The sequence below is a fragment of the Macrosteles quadrilineatus genome, unplaced genomic scaffold (assembly GCF_028750875.1).
Source record: "Macrosteles quadrilineatus isolate MER2022 unplaced genomic scaffold, UCM_ALF_1.0 Scaffold_332__1_contigs__length_98458, whole genome shotgun sequence".
Taxonomy (NCBI): domain Eukaryota; kingdom Metazoa; phylum Arthropoda; class Insecta; order Hemiptera; family Cicadellidae; genus Macrosteles; species Macrosteles quadrilineatus.
In genome coordinates, this window is record NW_026542925.1 from 80,583 (window position 1) to 98,459 (window position 17,877).

The following is a 17,877-nucleotide window of genomic DNA, read 5'->3' on the forward strand; positions in this document are numbered from 1 at the left end:
TCCATAGAGGCTAAAAACGATTTTTACTCCCTAAATATTAAAAATGCTACTTTAGACCCGCAGCGCATGCACGAAAAAATACTGTTTTTACTGCAGTAAGACAAAAACAATATAATATGAACCCTTGATGACTCCGCTCAATTTTGTGGATGCCTCTGCGAACGCCACCTAGTATCATTTAACACAAACCAACATCTAAAACTATATACATTTTTAATCCAACATAGATAATTTACACATTGACTGTTTTCAATTAACATCAGCTGTCTGAAATTGTGAAATAGGCATTTGACAGTTCTGGTTGTTTACATTTAAATGTCAAAGCAAATGTAAACATTGTGAATTTCTCATGCTTCCATGGAGACCAATTATATTATTAATATTTAATTTCTGACAACAGCTGAAGTTTCAAAACAATATTTTTTCCCATGTTAATCTTATGGAGAAATACAAAACTTTAAAGGGCCCCAGGGCCTCACTCTCTAATTATTTACCTAAAAAGAAAGTTTCCTGCACAACTTCACGTTACGGTCTTTCCAATGACACCAAAAACATGTCAATCGGTTCAGTAGTTTTGGAGGAGTAATTGTCACAAAAATCCTGCTTGCGTATTAAATAAGTACTAGTGGTCGTCCAGTGGTCGAAACTCGACCAAAAATTAATGTACAGACTTCTCTATTTTCTCCCCACACTTTTTAAATAAGACATGTGATTGGAATTTCTCCCATTTGTTTTGATTTTCTGTTTACATTTTGTTGTTATTTCGTCACCACCATGGCAACCCATATGGTCCATGTTAATTTTTTGAAGTTTTCAAATTAATTTTTTGTGCTTATTTTTTAGCCTATTTTAATTTATAAAGGGATTCTGCACATCTACAGGTACATATCTTTCTAACAGTATGCGTAGATTTTTCCTGCGATGCACACGAGCTGAGAAAAAAGGTTTTAAAGAAACATGCTTGCCTATTAATATATAGATAGATAATAGATATAGATTAATTAAGGTATAATGAAGTTCAAATGTATTACAATAGTTTGATCTGTTACAACAGTTATTAAGATTTTTGTTTTTATACTAGTGCTGGATTCCCTGACATTAGTAAACGTGTTTTACTGTTCACAAACAAAACACTGCAACTGTTCGACATGACCAATCATGTTCGACAAATATATTCACTTGTTTATCCATTATTCATGGTGGAAAATAATCCCCATCAGCGCTGTCAGGTGCACTACCTTAGTTAAGATTTTTTAGCTTATAAACAGTTTTTGTTTAAAGCTTAATGTGTTTACTTTATTTTAAAAATATGATAAATTTTAAAATGTAAAGACGGTTTAGTGAAACAGTTAAATTTTTTATCATGTATTTTGGAATTATTGTGTTAGTAATATATAGTTGTGTGGTGTTAGTGGAACATGTAAATAGTTTTAAGGGCTAATAATTCAATTTTGATATTTTAGGATTGGATACAAAATGACCCTATTGATAATGTTGACGGTAAGCATACAGATTTTTTTTATACATCTTTTAGGAAATAGTTAACAAACTGGTAAAAATTTGCCTCCAAAAATATTACACCTTCAAAAAGGTGGAGGAAGTTGGAGCATGTTCACTAAACCAAACAATTCATCAAGTTGAGCATTATGATTGCTAATAACCGTTACATTAACAAAACCTTTCATGTAAAAAGTGAAATTTTAAAACTAACCAAAATCATTGACAGGCACAAAATCATATTTACACAAAATCGTTATATTTTCCAAAATAATAAGCAAATTTAATGAAAATCCAATGGACATTGCATACTTTTTCAAAGCACTTGCCAATTTAAGTTATTTATGGCCTAAAAAATGGCCTCTTGTGAAAAAAGTAGGCTATATTCTGTTTTCCTTTATTTCTGTACGATGATCGTTTTCTTGTATTACTTTTATAGTTATGTATATTAATATTTCATCTTGCTGTTTCCTCAATACCATTCATGTATTTAATTGATTAAGTAAATTAATAAAGCTGATAATTTTAAATTAAATCCTTGGTCTTAACACTATGTCCTGTCCTTTAGACCAGGTAAACTTTATTGTCCATGTTAATACTGGGAGACCAGGCAGAAAAGGGAAGATACCTATAAAAAGGTGGGAGAATTACAAGAGGGTGTTCTATATATTTTAGAAGTGAGATAGAAATTGAGGATGGAGAGCAGAAAGAAGAAGAGGAAGATAGGAAATTATAAGACAGGACTTGTAAGTGATAAATGAACATCAACCTACTGGATAACATATGATTGCAAAGGACAACTTCAATAAAAACATTTTATTTCAAAATAGAAGTACACAGATAATTAACTACAACTAACTTTTTTACAGTTAAATAGTACAAGGTGCTCAGTCTTGTAAAATGTATCAAACACAAACATAAAACAGAAAAAATGTTTTGTGTTTGCATGAAAAACTATAAAATATCCATAATCTCTACTTGTTTCAACATTGAATATTGAGGATTGCTTCAGGTTTAACTAAAATACAAATCTTCTCATAGAATTTAAATTATAAAAAATAGTACACAATTCCGATATTTTACTTAAATTTTTGTCCATGCAAAAAATAATATAACCCATATAAGTACTCAACACTTTCATTCCACAGATTCTTAGAGTACACAAATTAAAACACTAAATAATTGTTAGCCTATAAAGTAAAAACGTTTGTAAAGGGAAATTTAGGTACATCTGGCAGTGTTAGAATATTCAAGCATAAACAATTAAGTTCAGAATTAACTCTCCAAAAAGCAATTACTAACTGTACTAAAAAATACTACAAATGTACATTTGTATCCCTCAAGAAAAAAAAAAAATACTTGAACTAAAAACCAGACTAAAATGTTTCTATAAAATACCATTAAAATTAGCTTTTACTTTTTTAGAACCTGAAAACTAAACACAACTAATCAAGGAAAGTCCTAAAAAAAGGTTTCACAATTTTTGGATCCTCTTTCCACCATGCCATGAATTTTTACAACTATTTTTTTATAAATACAAAAAAAAGGATGATTTACCAAGCTATAATTTTTGCTACTAGCTAAAATTTGATCGATTATGATCTTACATTATATTTGAATTATTAAATGTAATCTCCTTGTTAATAGTTTAAATGGGAAAATAAATTCAAAGTAGCATAACACTTAGAATAAAACATAATAAGGCTTTAAAGTAAAATCGGTTGGGTTTATAATCCTTAAATTTAGGGGAATTTCAGATAGTATGTTATGTCTTTTCTATTTAATGGAACCAGCAATCTTAGTACGTTTTTTTGCTGATCTTAAATCAAGTTTGATGTTACATATAGCTAAAAGAGTACACATTATTGTATAAATTTCTGTTTTTATGATAGTTCATTAATTTTATGATATTGTCTATTACTACAAAACCTTGCTTGACTCTCACTGACCTTAAATCTAACAAGGTCAGAATATCTATTTTCAATTCGTTTGGATCCAGCCATGGAAATAGTGTTGATTTAATGTATTATTATTTTTAAGTGATTTTGAATTCCTTCAAATCCCATTGGAGGTTTAGACAACAAAGATAAACCATTAAGTTTGCATGCATCTATGACCAAACTGTGTCTAGAAAATTCTTTGGGAAAAGCTTAGTAACTTTATTACATAACAAAATGTTCAACAAATTCTGCGGTCTCTACAGATAGAACCACATAGAATCTCTGATTAGAGAAACCACGAAAGTAAACACAAGATCCCAACAAAACAAGGTCGGTTCATAAAATAAAAAAAAACAAGTTTCGTAAGAAAAATTACAGTACACTGTTTATACAATTTGTTTTACAAACATTAAAAAAATATATTTACACAAAGTCAAAAATTGATCACAGTAGTCATTTTATGCTTCATTTAACAGCCTAAAAAATTACAATTAAACATAAAATAGCACATAATACATCGCAAACTTACATTACAAGAAGACTAGTTAAACTATTCTATTTCAATCATTTACAATTTTCTTCTGAAAAAACTAACAAAGTGTCACAGTTTGGATCAGTTTGAAAAAAGGTTGTTTAGTTACAATATTTTGTCTACAACATGTCTTAGGATATGACATATATCAACGCTTGTATACAATACCAGAATCACTAGAAAAAATGCTCTTCATAACCACCTGAAGTCATGAAAAACATGTCTTGGTTTTTTTACATTCAATAGATTATTTTTTCTTAGTGTTAATTTAAATTTAAACGTTCACATGATTATACTTACAGACACAAATAAAAAAACAAGCTAAAACAAAGATACTATGGCTAACTTAAACTTGAAAAACATTTAATTCTAATAATATACATTCACTTTTACACTTTTGGACATTTAAACATTCGTAATAGATTTTTTAAATTTTTATAGTTACAAAAAATATACTTTTATCAAAATGAGTGATTGATGAATCACCTACACTACCTGAAAATTAAACCTCAATCTCTAAGTAGCGCTCTGGCTCTAGGTGTTAATTTCCTAACTCTTCCCCGGCTGCTAACACTGATAGCAGGTGTATTGTCACTATCTGAATTGTTAGAATCAGGTGTCAATTCACTGTCACTATTTCTTCTCACACTTTCCCGTTTTCGCAAATTTCTAGTTCTGGGGCCATTGTCACTGTCACGAGATCTTTTAGAACCACCGTTTCTCAGTCTGTTTGTGACTCTCTTACCCGAGCCCCACTCAATAGATTCCGAAGATCTGCGTCGTTTTCGTCCCCGGCAGTTAAACTTACTCGAGGGAGGGGGGGAGTAGGCTTCATCTTCGTTTACACTATCATCGACCACTACTTCATCTGAGTTTTCACTTTCACTTGAATTTTCAAAGTAAGTAGCAGAGCCATTCGCCACTCTTTGACTAGTTCTTCGTGTTTTCTTGTGAAAATCTTCATCACTTTCATCCGAGCTGTGTTCCGCTAGATTCTTCTTTGTTGTCTGTCGCAGCGGATACTTTCCTTTCACTTTGGTCCGAGAAGTTCTTGTCCTGAGGGAACCCGACCTATTTTGGTAATTACTATTTACACAATTCTCTTTTGAGTTTTCACTGTCTGTTTCTTTTGATAATCTTCTCTTGGGATAGAGCACTTTCACTGTCTTCCTCGTAGGTTTCTCCTCTTCCACTTCCTCTTCATCTGGTTTGAAACCATCACTTTCATTATCTGAACTTTCTTCACTCTCGCTGTCTTCATCCTCCACTTCACCGCCTTCTTCTTCATCTTCCATATTTTCATCGTCACTACCAACTGCACTGTTAGCGGTGGTGTTTTCGGTTCCTTCCTCATTCTCCGACTCAGAGTCTTGAATTTTCCTACTGTTGTTTGGTCGTTTACTGTTATGATTTAATATCTCTTCTTCTTCATCATCTTCACTTGAATCATTGTTTTTCTCCACATGAATCATCTTGGCACGTTTCACCACTATGCTGTCCACAGTTTTGCTCGTAGAAGGCATGCTCGGGTTGAATGCGTTACTCAGGTTCACGATTACATTGTTTGTTACTCTCATCCTCAGATCATTTTCCCTTTTATTAGAGCCATTTAATTTGGGTTGACGAGACACCACTTTCCGCTTTCTTGAAAACCCGTTGACAGCTAAAAAGAAAGATATTTGTGTAAATAAAAAAAAACATAGATATAATGACATTTTATCAGGAAATATGAACTGTTTAAGGTGTAAAAAATGAGAACAAAAATAATAACTCATGTTCAAATGTAAAATGCTAAATTAAATTCTGATGATATCCAGAACTCGTGATATACACCTGAAAAATGCCGGACTCGATCTCTGGACTATTGTGTGTGTGACTTACTGTATATGACAAGTCATGGATGTCACCGTGAGTGAAGCCGACAAAAATGTTTACAAATGTAGAAGATTATATTGATCTTATAAAGTTACCTGTGCCTCCTGCTTTGGGATGGTAGTCCACATCACTGTCATTGTTGCTTTCTTCATTATCACTGTTCTCCCTCAATCTTGAAGGCCTCTTGAGAACTAAAAAAAAAATGGTAAAATGTTTAACTATCGGTATCTATAGTTTTACACTGAAATAGAACTGCACAACCTTGCATATAACCATTACAGATTAAACACATATTGTCCTGTATATGGTTTTAGGTGCTATTGCTATTATATAGGCCTATTCATCCAAAAATAACATATTAATGATATTTAATCCTTAATTCGTATGATGATAGGGGTTCATATTGTAGAGAGATAGCAGTTGGCAATGTTATGTAGGTAGGCTAGAAGTACTGCATTGAGTAGGTCAGTTAGGATGTGTTACTGTAGGGACAGAAGAGTTCTATACGATGCCAAAACACATGAGTGTAGGATAAGAGTTGATTGAATGAGTTGATAGCTAGTTACTGACTGAAATCACGTGTTTCTAGGCCAGCAGAAAGATCAAGCACAATTAATTGGATCTAGTTTCTAAATGTTCTAAAAGCTAATGATATTTTATCGAACCAGATACCTTCTGCCTAGAAGGTGAACACTATATCTACTCTGCTACCTAGCTGTTTAGCCAGATATAAGGTAATAATATAGGCTTAATAAAGATTCCTAAACTGGGGATTTGAGGGTTGCATGCAAAGGCATACAAACATTTACACAATTACCACATTAATTAAAAACATTTCCAATACTAATGATTCATTTCTTTAAATCTCACCTGATTTGAATCTAGATGATGTGCCTTTTCTTGGACCTGAAACAAAAACAAATGTTACGAGAAGGTACATTGTGAATGCGTTGGTGTTTAAGACCCAGCAGGAGCAGGTGTTTTCTTTTTCAAAGCGTCTTTAACTAACTTGCTTCTGCCTACCGCACAGTTTCTGAGCCTGCAGCCTCCTTTCCACAAAAAAAATTTAACCCTCCGAGTGTTATGTGTCGTAAAAGCGACTCATAACACATCCGCTGTAGTGTTATGTGTACACAAACACTGTTTACGGCGACGGCACTGAGACTGACTGAATCGGATTGAACTGGATCGAGTTAGGTATCGTTTTTTTCAGCAGATTCAGAGCTTTCTCCTGATGTCTGTTTCTATACGCTTTTCTTATTAGTTCCGAAAATATTGTAGCAGACAGCTGACGTGCGTATTTGTTAGCAGCTTGCCTCGCACCGATGACTGATGTGTTTTATTACGCTTATCATTGTTTTAGTGTTAAAAATCAAAAGTAGTGATATACGTGGTGCATTATAAGAAGATTTAAGTGATTTTGAAGGGCTGGTTGATGATCCTGAAGAAGTAAGTAGTGATACTGATGTAAATTATCAGCTAGATTCCTAGCTATGGTTAGGCTATGCATTCTTAGCTAAACGCTATGTACCGAAATCTGTTTTTTGCCCATAACTTATTTATTTGCAAACCTACTTCCTTATATTATTATATTTTTGGAATCCTCATAAAATTCTGAACAAAGTGGCTATTTTTAAATATTTGTAGACCTATAAATTATAACAATTTATTGAGCGCAAACATAATTTTTTTTCATTTATTTTATAATTTTTGAGAAATGTTAACCCCACAAAAATTGTTGAACACTTTTTTTGTAATGTTTTATATGTTACATTACATTGAAGCCCATAATTTTCCAAACATAATGATATATAAAACAGTATACTTTACATTGTTTTTTAGTTTCTAAGATACATTTTAATTTTTAATAGAACCCTGCGATTGCGCAATAAATGGGCGAACATTAAGACCAAAACTAGAGACATTTGGAGGGTTAAGGCTTAGGTTTAGGACAATAATATGACCATTTGAAAGCTTACACAGTTAATCCAAGAAAGTTATAAATGCAGTAGAGTGGCTCTGTCTCATTGAGACTTACATTTGAGATTAAATATTTACCTTTTGTACTCGGAGGTTCGTACTCGCTCACTGAACCGTTGCCATCATCAGACATCAACAGTTTTCTTCTTCTTTGGCTTTTCTTCCCACCTTGAAACAGAAAAAAAACTTAATTTTTACTACAAACTTGGGTTTTTATGGTCTAGCTTAAGTTATAATTTTATATCTGAGACACAGTGAGACCCTGAAGATCAAGTTTCTAGGGTTAGTGTTAGTGAGCGTAAAAGTCTTAGTTGCTAATTTCATTTTTTTCAGTACATGTAAACTTAAGTTTATTTTAATGAAGAAGGTTATAAATTCCAAACAAGAAAGTTAAAAGTTAAAAGAATAAATCCAAACCTTAAACCAGTCATTGATAAATATTTTTATGAAATATTAAGCCTACTCTATAAATGGAGCCAACATTTGTAAGTTTTAAATTCCATTCAAATATGTTTCAGGCAAGTTTAGGGTTAATGCTAACAGTCCAAAGCTTACTAGATTAACCTAAGATAAAGTAATCTTTTCATTCAGTATTCGTTAACTTCTGAAAGTTGAATTAATTAAATACATAATATATACATTACTTAAAAAAACTTTTTATTCAATAGGAAAATAGTTATTTGTGCAACTAGTGAGAAAAGTGAGCAATTGACTCACTCGAGAGAAATCTTTACTCACGAGCCGTAGGCGAGTGAGGAATGGTTTCTCGAGTGAGGCAATTGTACTTTGAACTCGAGTTGCACATTATACTTTTCCTACAGTTACCATAAAACAAATAAATTGGTGAAGAAACATAACCTATTTTAACACAGAAGTGAGCTTTTAATATAACATTTAATGTGAAGTGACAAATACAACAGTACAACAGCTGACCAGCTGATTTACAGCCAGTGCTGCCAACGTATTTCGCGCGCATACGACGTTGCCTGCATGTTACGCGCTCACTATGTCGTGCTTTCACGTTGCAAATCTGGAGTGAGACAAAGTAATTAGAGTGAGACAATGTTAACATTGTCTCACTGATGAGCGAATTGGCCACTTTGCTTTCTCAAATCAGTGAGAGAACATGCACATTGTTAGGCAACTGTAGGAAAACTATATATTTATCAGCTCTTTTGTACAGTTGTAACTCGTAAGTAGGAATATTGTTGGGTATAAACATGTATTCCTTAAGTACCTCTTTTGTTTAAGTTGTTCCAGGTGTTTAATATTCTGTTCATATTTGTCTCAGCGAGTGCTGACAATCTCACAGCCATTGTGTATACCTGCAACAGTATAAAACACGACTTAAGAGGATGATATGAGTCGTACTCTTACATCAATATAAATAAATAAATTCAAAACAAATAACGAAAGATAAAAATATTGCCAGATGGGTAAATGTTATTTTATGACACAGATAACTAAGGTTGGTATTTTGGGGCGGAAATATACTCATGATGAGCAAGGAAGAGCGCAAACAGCAAGCACTGTGCGGAAATTCCTATTGCACAGGGCACAGGGCCTTCCTTCACCGCGAGTGTTGTAGTACATGAGGGCAAGGGGACTGTGGCAGGACTTTGCCCTAGACACCAGCACTAGTGCTTCTGTACCATGGACTGTATCCTCTATTTATTACTTCTCTGTGATTATGATTACAAACAAATGCATGCCTGCTTATAAAGCCAAACTGAAAAGACACCACTTGCTGAAAACTATAACATTGCTATACATAAAATATACCAAAAACTAAGGGGAAAATAAAATGTCCACCACAGCACACCTACTGCTCATTCCACTGTGTTCTATTTGAATGAAAATTGTCTACTTCTTTCTTTCCCATATGTCTACTTCACTATTCAAAACTCAATGCTAAAACTTCAACGACTGTTTACCCTTGATCGTTTGTCCGTGGTTTTCTTGGCATTGGCAAATATCCGACGCAGGTCATCACAAAAGTCCTCAGGGCTCTCGTAGTTATCTCCGCGTAGCTCCTCCCTCATAGTACCAAGGTCCATGGGGGTGTCCACTGTACGATAGTAGTCAGGGTGTTCCAGCCTGTCTAGAGGCTCCCTGTAATTACAAGAAGTGCTCATTCGGAAAATCCATCCCTCTTGAACGATGATAATACAAAACTAACTGAGCTGTTTAAAAACAGTTAATTCTGAAACATATACAGGTAAAGTATGTGCAAACGTGAAGTACAGAGCCATAAAAGCAAAATAAATGGAAAATAAGGGCTAAAGATCCCAGTATGTTTTAGTTCTAGAACACAAGAAACATATAATAGCAAATCCATGCTCATTTCATATGTCAAAATCAAATTTCTCTTGTAAATGAAATCCAGTTCCGAATCTACGCTATTTACATTCTACAGCCAAACAACACACACCTGAATGGTTCTGAGTCCCTACAGGCCCACAGCATCTCCAAGAACTCTCTGCACTCCCGCTTCCAGTCGAAGGGACCAGTCTGGCGCGAGGCCTCTCGTCGGGAAGCTCTCATCGCCCGCATGGACCTGGCGGCCGCTGCCTTCATCCTGTGTCGGCTGGTGGACGGGCCAGGCTCACCAACCTCCTCGGAGTCACTGGACCTGTAGCTCTCTAACAGTTGGCGGTAGAGTGACGACACGTCCACTGTGCAGGTCTCCCTGTAGGTAGATAATGGTTACTAGTTGAACATTTAGGTTTTATTTAGTCTATGATACAAAGATGCCTAGCTGTACCCTAGCTGAGTATTCTTAATAGCTATTGTAAAATAGCACACACAAAATTGAAATATTTCTTTCTTTAAGTCTCTCAAACGGATAATATGTAGCACTTGGTTGCGTACTTGACAATCTTGAGGCAGAGGTCGGTGACAATGCGAGCCTGTTTGACGATGTGGCTGTGGGCCTCGTTGAACTTCTCCGTGTTGGTGGCGAGGTAGCGAATGTCAAATTGTGCGGCCGCAATCCTACGGTAGAACCTGTGCTCAAACCTTGCCTGTAACACACAACAAAGTTTATATTAGTCAAACAAAATACATAAAAGAACATCTTTAAAATTACATCAAAAGTTTTGCCAACCTATTTAATCTTATACACCGCTAATTCAGCATTAATCCAAGAGCATTATTTCATTTTTTTGTTGAATTTGTGTTTTGCACTGATAAAGTCTTTGGTAAGTTCATCAGAGAGCCTGGGCAAATGGACTGAGGTACAATAATACTACATCCATACTATTATATAAAAATCTAATGGTGTCTGTCTGTGTCATAATATGTTCTTTTATATATATCATGTTAGTTTTATATCATTCGACCAGACTGTACTCTTGTTGTTGTACTTGGACTGTACTGAGTTTGAACTGTACCGTTAGACCTAGATTGAGTGCTCGGTCACTTTGAATAAACCCATGCCAACGTTAACATGCTTATCATTTTAACGAACCTCGACCTTCGATCCATATCACATGGCGCAGTCGGTAAAATTTAATTATGTGAGTCTTAAAAGTATGTTTGAATTTAATACAGTTATTTTTAATTATTGAGACAAGACGTTGAAGCTTTATAATCATGCCGAAAGCAGAAGAGGAGGAAAAAACGTCCATCGTCGTGCAAAGTTCGACTACACCTTCAATACGCCCACCATCAGAATTGACATGGTCAGGTAATATGTCAGAAAATTGGTCGTTTTTCAAACAAAAATTTAAAATTTACATGGTTGCTAGCAAAAGTGAAAAAGAGACTAGTGATTATCAAATCGCTCTTTTACTGTCAGTCATTGGTGATCGTGCTCTGAAAATCTACAACAATTTTCAGTATTCAACAGGAGAAGACAAGCACAAGTTAGAGATTGTAATATCTAAGTTTGATAATTATTTTATACCCACTAAAAACGTAACTTATGAACGTCATATTTTCTTTTTGCGTGAGCAAAACCTTGATGAAAATATAGACTCTTTTGTAACTGATCTTAGGGATTTGTCTAGCTCATGTGAATTTGGTCAGTTAACAGACAGTTTAATCAAAGACAAACTCATTTTGGGTATTAGAAATAGAACATTGAAAGACCGACTTTTGCAAACTAAAGACCTAGATTTAAATAAAGCTTTGGAAATATGTAGGGCTTCAGAAACTGCTAGCAAACAATTAGGAGATATTTGCTCAGACACTAGATCGGCAAGTATAGACGTGCACAAAATTGCAAGCAAGGATTGCAAGAAAGGGCAACATGTGACGTCACGATCAAACAGCTTCATACGCAATCGTAGCAGACCGACTTCAGCAGAACGGCTGCACTCGCAGACGACGCAGACTCATCTAAAAAAGGGCTTCATCAACAACAACAAACAGAAGTTTCAGTTTGTGTGTTCCCGTTGTGGTTACAATCATGCTTATGGTAAATGCCCTGCATTCGGTAAGAAATGTGCAAAGTGTGGTGTTTTGAATCATTTTGCTACTAAATGCAAAAATAAGAATGTAAATATGTGTAATGTTATTAATGATTCCAGTGAAGATGATGATAATTTGTTTGTAGGGGAGATACATGTTGTCTCAAACAAAAATAAATATGGTAAGTGCCAGTGGCATTCAGATTTGTTGATCAATGATAAAAATGTTAGTTTTAAGCTTGATTCAGGTGCTGATATTTCCATATTAAGTAAGAAAGTTTTTGATGATCTTAACCTAAATGTACAACTCGAGCCAACCAAAGCTAGGCTAACCTCTTACACAGGTCAAGGCTTAGACACTGTAGGTAAATGCTCCCTTGATGTTAAACACAAAGATGAAGTACATAGTGTAGAGTTTTTTGTTGTAAATAGTAAATCGCCTTGCATTTTGGGGTTGTCCGATTGTGTCAAACTGAACCTCATAAAAAGGGTTGACAATGTAAAAGGTAATAAAGGCTCAAATGAAGGTCCTGAGTCTTCTCATTGTATTCTTGATGAATACCCAGACTTGATGTCTGGTGTTGGATGTATAAAAGGTGAACATGAAATTCAGTTAAAGGAAGGTGCTCTTCCAGTTATTCATGCATGTAGAAAAGTTCCACTTGCATTAAAACCTAAATTAAAAAAGGAAACTAGACAATTTGGTCAAACATGAAATAATTGAGAAAGTAGTTAAGCCTACAGAATGGGTTCAATCGTTAGTCATAGTTGCTAAGAACAATGGAGATATGCGACTGTGCCTAGATCCGAAAGATCTTAACGCTGCAATAATGCGGCCTCATTTCCAAATTCCGTCTTTTGAAGAAATTTCCGCCAAAATGGCTGGAGCTAAGTTTTTTAGTACTCTTGACAGTAAAAATGGGTTCTGGCATGTGAAGTTAACCGCCAAGTCATCGGATCTATGCACATTCAATACCCCCTTTGGTCGTTACAAATTTCTGAGGTTGCCATACGGTATATGCTCTGCTAGTGAAGTGTTCCAGCAAAAAATGAGACAAATCTTTGATGAATTTGAAGGGGTCGAGGTTTACGTTGATGATATTATTTTGTGGGGTCGTACAAAAGCGGAACACGATGCGAGACTAAAGTTAGTGTTAGACAAAATGAGAGTTGAAAATATTAAGCTAAATAAGGAGAAATGTAAAATAGGCACAACAGAAATTAAGTATCTTGGGCATAAATTTACACAAAATGGCATTGACATTGATGAAAGTAAAATCAGAGCAATAACCTGTATGGAACCTCCAACAGACCGCAAGTCTTTGAAACGATTTTTAGGTCTTGTGACATATGTAAATAGGTACATACCAACCTATCAGAGCACACAACACCTCTACGTTCTATTTTAAAAAAAGATTGTATTTTTAGTTGGCAACATGAACAACAAAAGGCTTTTGAAAAACTTAAATCATTGTTAACAAACAGACCTGTTTTACAGTTCTTTGATGTAAACAAGCCTATTGTACTGACTGTGGATAGCTCTCAAAATGGTTTAGGTAGTGCACTGCTACAAGACAATCTGCCTGTAGCCTATGCCAGCAAAGCGTTAAATGAAACGCAGAGACGTTACTCCCAAATTGAAAAGGAACTCTTAGCCGTGGTGTTTGGCTGCGAACGTTTTCATCAGTACATATTTGGATCAACCATCACTGTGGAAACGGACCATAAACCACTGGTAGCAATTTTCAAGAAGAATCTTGATTCGTGTCCCCCCAGGCTACAGCGGATGTTAATAAAATTGCAGCAGTATGACATTAATTTAGTGTATAAACGTGGCAAAGAACTTTTCATAGCGGATACTTTGTCCCGTTCTTTTGATGGCTCCGATACTAGTGAACTCAACTTGGACACTGATGACATAGAAGCTCATGTTAATTATGTAACTCAAAACCTGAATGTTGATCCTATTAACATGTCTAAGTTAAAAGAGTATACTGCTAATGATAGTGAACTTGTTACATTGCTTAAGTTTGTTAAAGGTAATGTGTGGCCTAACCACAAAAGTAAGCTTCCAGAATCTGTGCGTAGTGATGTGGGCCGGGTAAATACCCAGTGGGTAGGTAAATATAAATTGGGTATTTACCCGGGTATTTACCCCAGGCCCGGGTAAATACCCAAAAACTGGGTATTTATAATTTGTATTAAAGTTAGAAAAGATTGAGATGTTTTTTTGCAATTATTACCCTGTAAGGATAGTAAAATGATAATAAAATGTGTTAAACGACATTTCATATGGTCACTACTAGCATTTTACTTATGGGTATTATCGCCATAAATACCCAGGTCTCAGCATAAAGCATAATCGGCATAAATACCCCTTGGTCGCATGGTTGCACTGGTCCTGACTACTTATGATTTTTTAATTTCTATGATAGAGAGATGAATTTATTTTATTGAAAGCAAAGAAAAATAATTTGTAAAGTAATAATTATTATTTAGAAAGACAGGAAAATTTAACCTAGTAGTGGCCTATGTGTTAACAACTTTTAAGAAGAAAATAATTAAAATTCAATCAGTAATTTCATAAACTTGTGATACAAAACATTTGAATCTGTAGCAGAATAAATCTTTCAAAATTATATTAAGTTAGGCCAAAAAACAGGAGATACATTTTTTTTCGTAGGTTTATCCAAATATATTATTGTTTCCAACCAAGCGGTAACACAGAAATGTTTAATTATAATTACTTTTAGTATTCTGCCTATGTCAATCAGGCCTTAGGAATTTGTAGTATTCTAAAATGTTATAGGCCTACGCAATAATGTATTGTTAATAAAACTATTTATGGCAAGTTCAACTGTTTTTATTGCATCATAAATAGGTACCCAACAATTCCTGGATATTTATAAATTAAAATAATTTTGTTTATGTTATTTTATTGGTTATAAATTTATAAAATGATAACAATTGAAATAGTCACAGCCTTTTTTAATATACTATCTTTTAGCAAGTTTTTTAAAATTTAACTAATGTTACTCGATTTAAGACACGAAACTAAATGCTTATTTAGAAACATAAAATGTAATAATTTAAAAAAAGTGCTGAATCATTAAATAAAAGGTACTAGCAAAGCTTAAAGTTACTGTAAAAGGTGTTATAGACTATCCTAATTTATCATGTAATAATAACAATAACATATTTAGGGGTAAATATAAATGAATTTCAATCGATTTCATAAATACCCAAAATACCCGGGTATTTATGGATTTTGGGTATTTACCCGGGTAAATACCCAGGGTATTTACCCCGAGTTTTAAATACCCGGGTATTTTACATCACTATCTGTGCGACAATATTGGTCTGTTAAAGATGACTTAACCTATTGTAATGGTTTGTTGTTTAAGGGACCGTGCATAGTGATTCCGAGGGGAATCAGAAATGAAATGCTCAAAAGGTTACATTATCCACATCTAGGGGTAACCAAAACTCAGCTCAGGGCAAAAAATGTAATGTATTGGCCGCAAATGAACTCCCAAATCTCAGATGTTATATCAAAGTGTGAAACATGTATTTTGAATGCAAACAGCAATGTAAAGGAACCTCTGATGCCACACAAGGTACCAAAGCTACCTTGGGACAAGGTAGGCATTGATATTTTCTTTTTTGAAGATAAAAAGTTTTTACTAGTTGTCGATTATCTTTCTAAATATGTTGAAGTTGTGATCTTGCAAAATATGACTAGTGTTTATGTTGTAAATAGTTTGAAATCTGTATTTAGCAGACATGGTATTCCTAGAGTTGTGATTTCTGGTTTTGATACTAGTTTTAACAGTAGTGAGTTTGAAAATTTCTCAAAGTGTTGGGAATTCAAACATGTACGCACAAGTCCTCATTATTCGCAATCAAATGGTATGGTAGAAAGAGCTGTTCAAAGTGTTAAAAATCTGATCAAAAAGTCTGTGCTAGAAAAAACTGATTTGTATTTGGCTCTCTTAGAATTAAGAAACACGCCAATCAGTTGTAATCTGCCTTCTCCAGCAGAAATTCTTTTCAGTAGGAAACTTAATGGTATTTTGCCATGTCAAGACAAAATGCTTAGGCCTAGAGTACAGAAAAATGTTAGAAAAAACTTAATTTTAAGACAAGACTCTCAAAAAAGGTATTATGATAGAGGTTCAAAGCCCTTAAGGCCTTTGCAGGTAAATGAACATGCCTTGATGAAATACAAAAACAAATGGGTAAAAGGTCAAATTGTTGGAAAGAGAGATGAGCCTAGGTCTTATATTGTACAAAGTGAACGTTCAGACAAGACTTATGTTAGAAACAGACGGGATCTCCGTCCATTCAATGTATCATGTAAGCCTTATTTTGTCAGTAGTAATGATGTACCTGGTATTAACCCAAAATCGCCTGTAAAGACCAGATCCCCAATCAAGTCTCCTTCCCATAGCCTACGGCATAGCCAATCTCCTTTGAGACCAACTTTGTCTCCTGCCAAAGAAGTAACCTCTTCTGAAAGGCCTAACAGTCCTAGACATGTACACTTTCCCCGCTGACCACAATCACTACACGACCCGTTCTGGTCGTATGATAAAACCTGTCGACAAAATGAATTTGTAGGCCCTAATGATTTATTGTATAGGTAGGCGCCTAACTTGAAGTGTTTTAATTTTTAATTGTAATATCCATGTTTATGTTTCTTTTATTGTACTTAGCCTAACGTGTCTATAATTCTTATGGTAACTTTCAAATTCTGTATATTTTTAATGATTAATTGTTGTTTCCAGTAACCTTGTTTAGTTTTAATACTTTGAAATTTGCGCTCTATTGATTTCATTTAGGCTAGTAACTATGCCTTATTAAATTCAAATTTTGATTATTAATTGTATCGTAAATTTATATTGTGATTTTGTATTGTAAATTTATATTTGGTAATTTTATTACTATTGTAAATTCACTTTGATGATTATATTGCTGTTCAGATGTGTTAGGCTTAGTTTAATTTGTTATGTAAATCAAAAATCAAAAATATAAAAAACTGTTGGTATGTAAAAGTAGCCTAATTTTTAATTTTGAAAAAAAAGATTGAATATTTTATTTGTAAAAAAAAATGTAATTTTTTCTTTTTAAAAGAGGGAGATGTCATAATATGTTCTTTTATATATATCATGTTAGTTTTTATATCATTCGACCAGACTGTACTCTTGTTGTTGTACTTGGACTGTACTGAGTTTGAACTGTACCGTTAGACCTAGATTGAGTGCTCGGTCACTTTGAATAAACCCATGCCAACGTTAACATGCTTATCATTTTAACGAACCTCGACCTGCGATCCATATCACAGTCTGTATGTGTGTTACTAATAGGTGCAAAAAACTACTGAACCAACTGGGCTTAAATTTTACAAAAATATAGCTACCATACCAAGGACCATTATAGGACTATTCACATTTCGATACTGGCCGTAGGCTTTGCCCCTTTGGCTTTAAAAGTTCTGAGGGGAACATTTTAAAAGTAAATATTGATTGGTCTCCATGGCTGTGATGAGAACACTAACAATGTTTGTTTACCATTTCCTTTGACATTTAAATTTAAACAAGAAGAACTGCTACACTGCATATTTCACAAAAAAAAAAAAAAA

At 34.1% G+C, this 17,877-nt stretch overlaps 1 protein-coding gene across 1 annotated transcript; it reads right to left on the reverse strand.

The window, feature by feature from the left end:
• Positions 1–4,363: 4,363 nt before the first annotated feature.
• LOC128982432 (PH-interacting protein-like) lies at positions 4,364–11,506 on the reverse strand. The gene is made up of 9 exons (XM_054401391.1): positions 11,492–11,506; positions 10,696–10,847; positions 10,256–10,513; positions 9,759–9,936; positions 9,062–9,149; positions 7,903–7,992; positions 6,715–6,750; positions 5,940–6,035; positions 4,364–5,632 (listed from the first exon to the last, which is right to left on the reverse strand). The coding sequence occupies exons 1-9, from the start codon at positions 11,504–11,506 to the stop codon at positions 4,479–4,481; spliced, it is 2,067 nt and encodes a 688-aa protein (XP_054257366.1). The 3' UTR covers positions 4,364–4,478.
• Positions 11,507–17,877: the final 6,371 nt, after the last annotated feature.

Excerpts from the sequence above, each read along its gene's own strand:
- LOC128982432 (XM_054401391.1), bottom strand. Across the intron at positions 10,514-10,695 it reads CTCTGCCTCAAGATTGTCAA|GGAGACCTGCACAGTGGACG; the intron begins GTACGCAACCAA and ends ATCTACCTACAG. Across the intron at positions 6,036-6,714 it reads ATCATCTAGATTCAAATCAG|TTCTCAAGAGGCCTTCAAGA; the intron begins GTGAGATTTAAA and ends TTTTTTTTTTAG.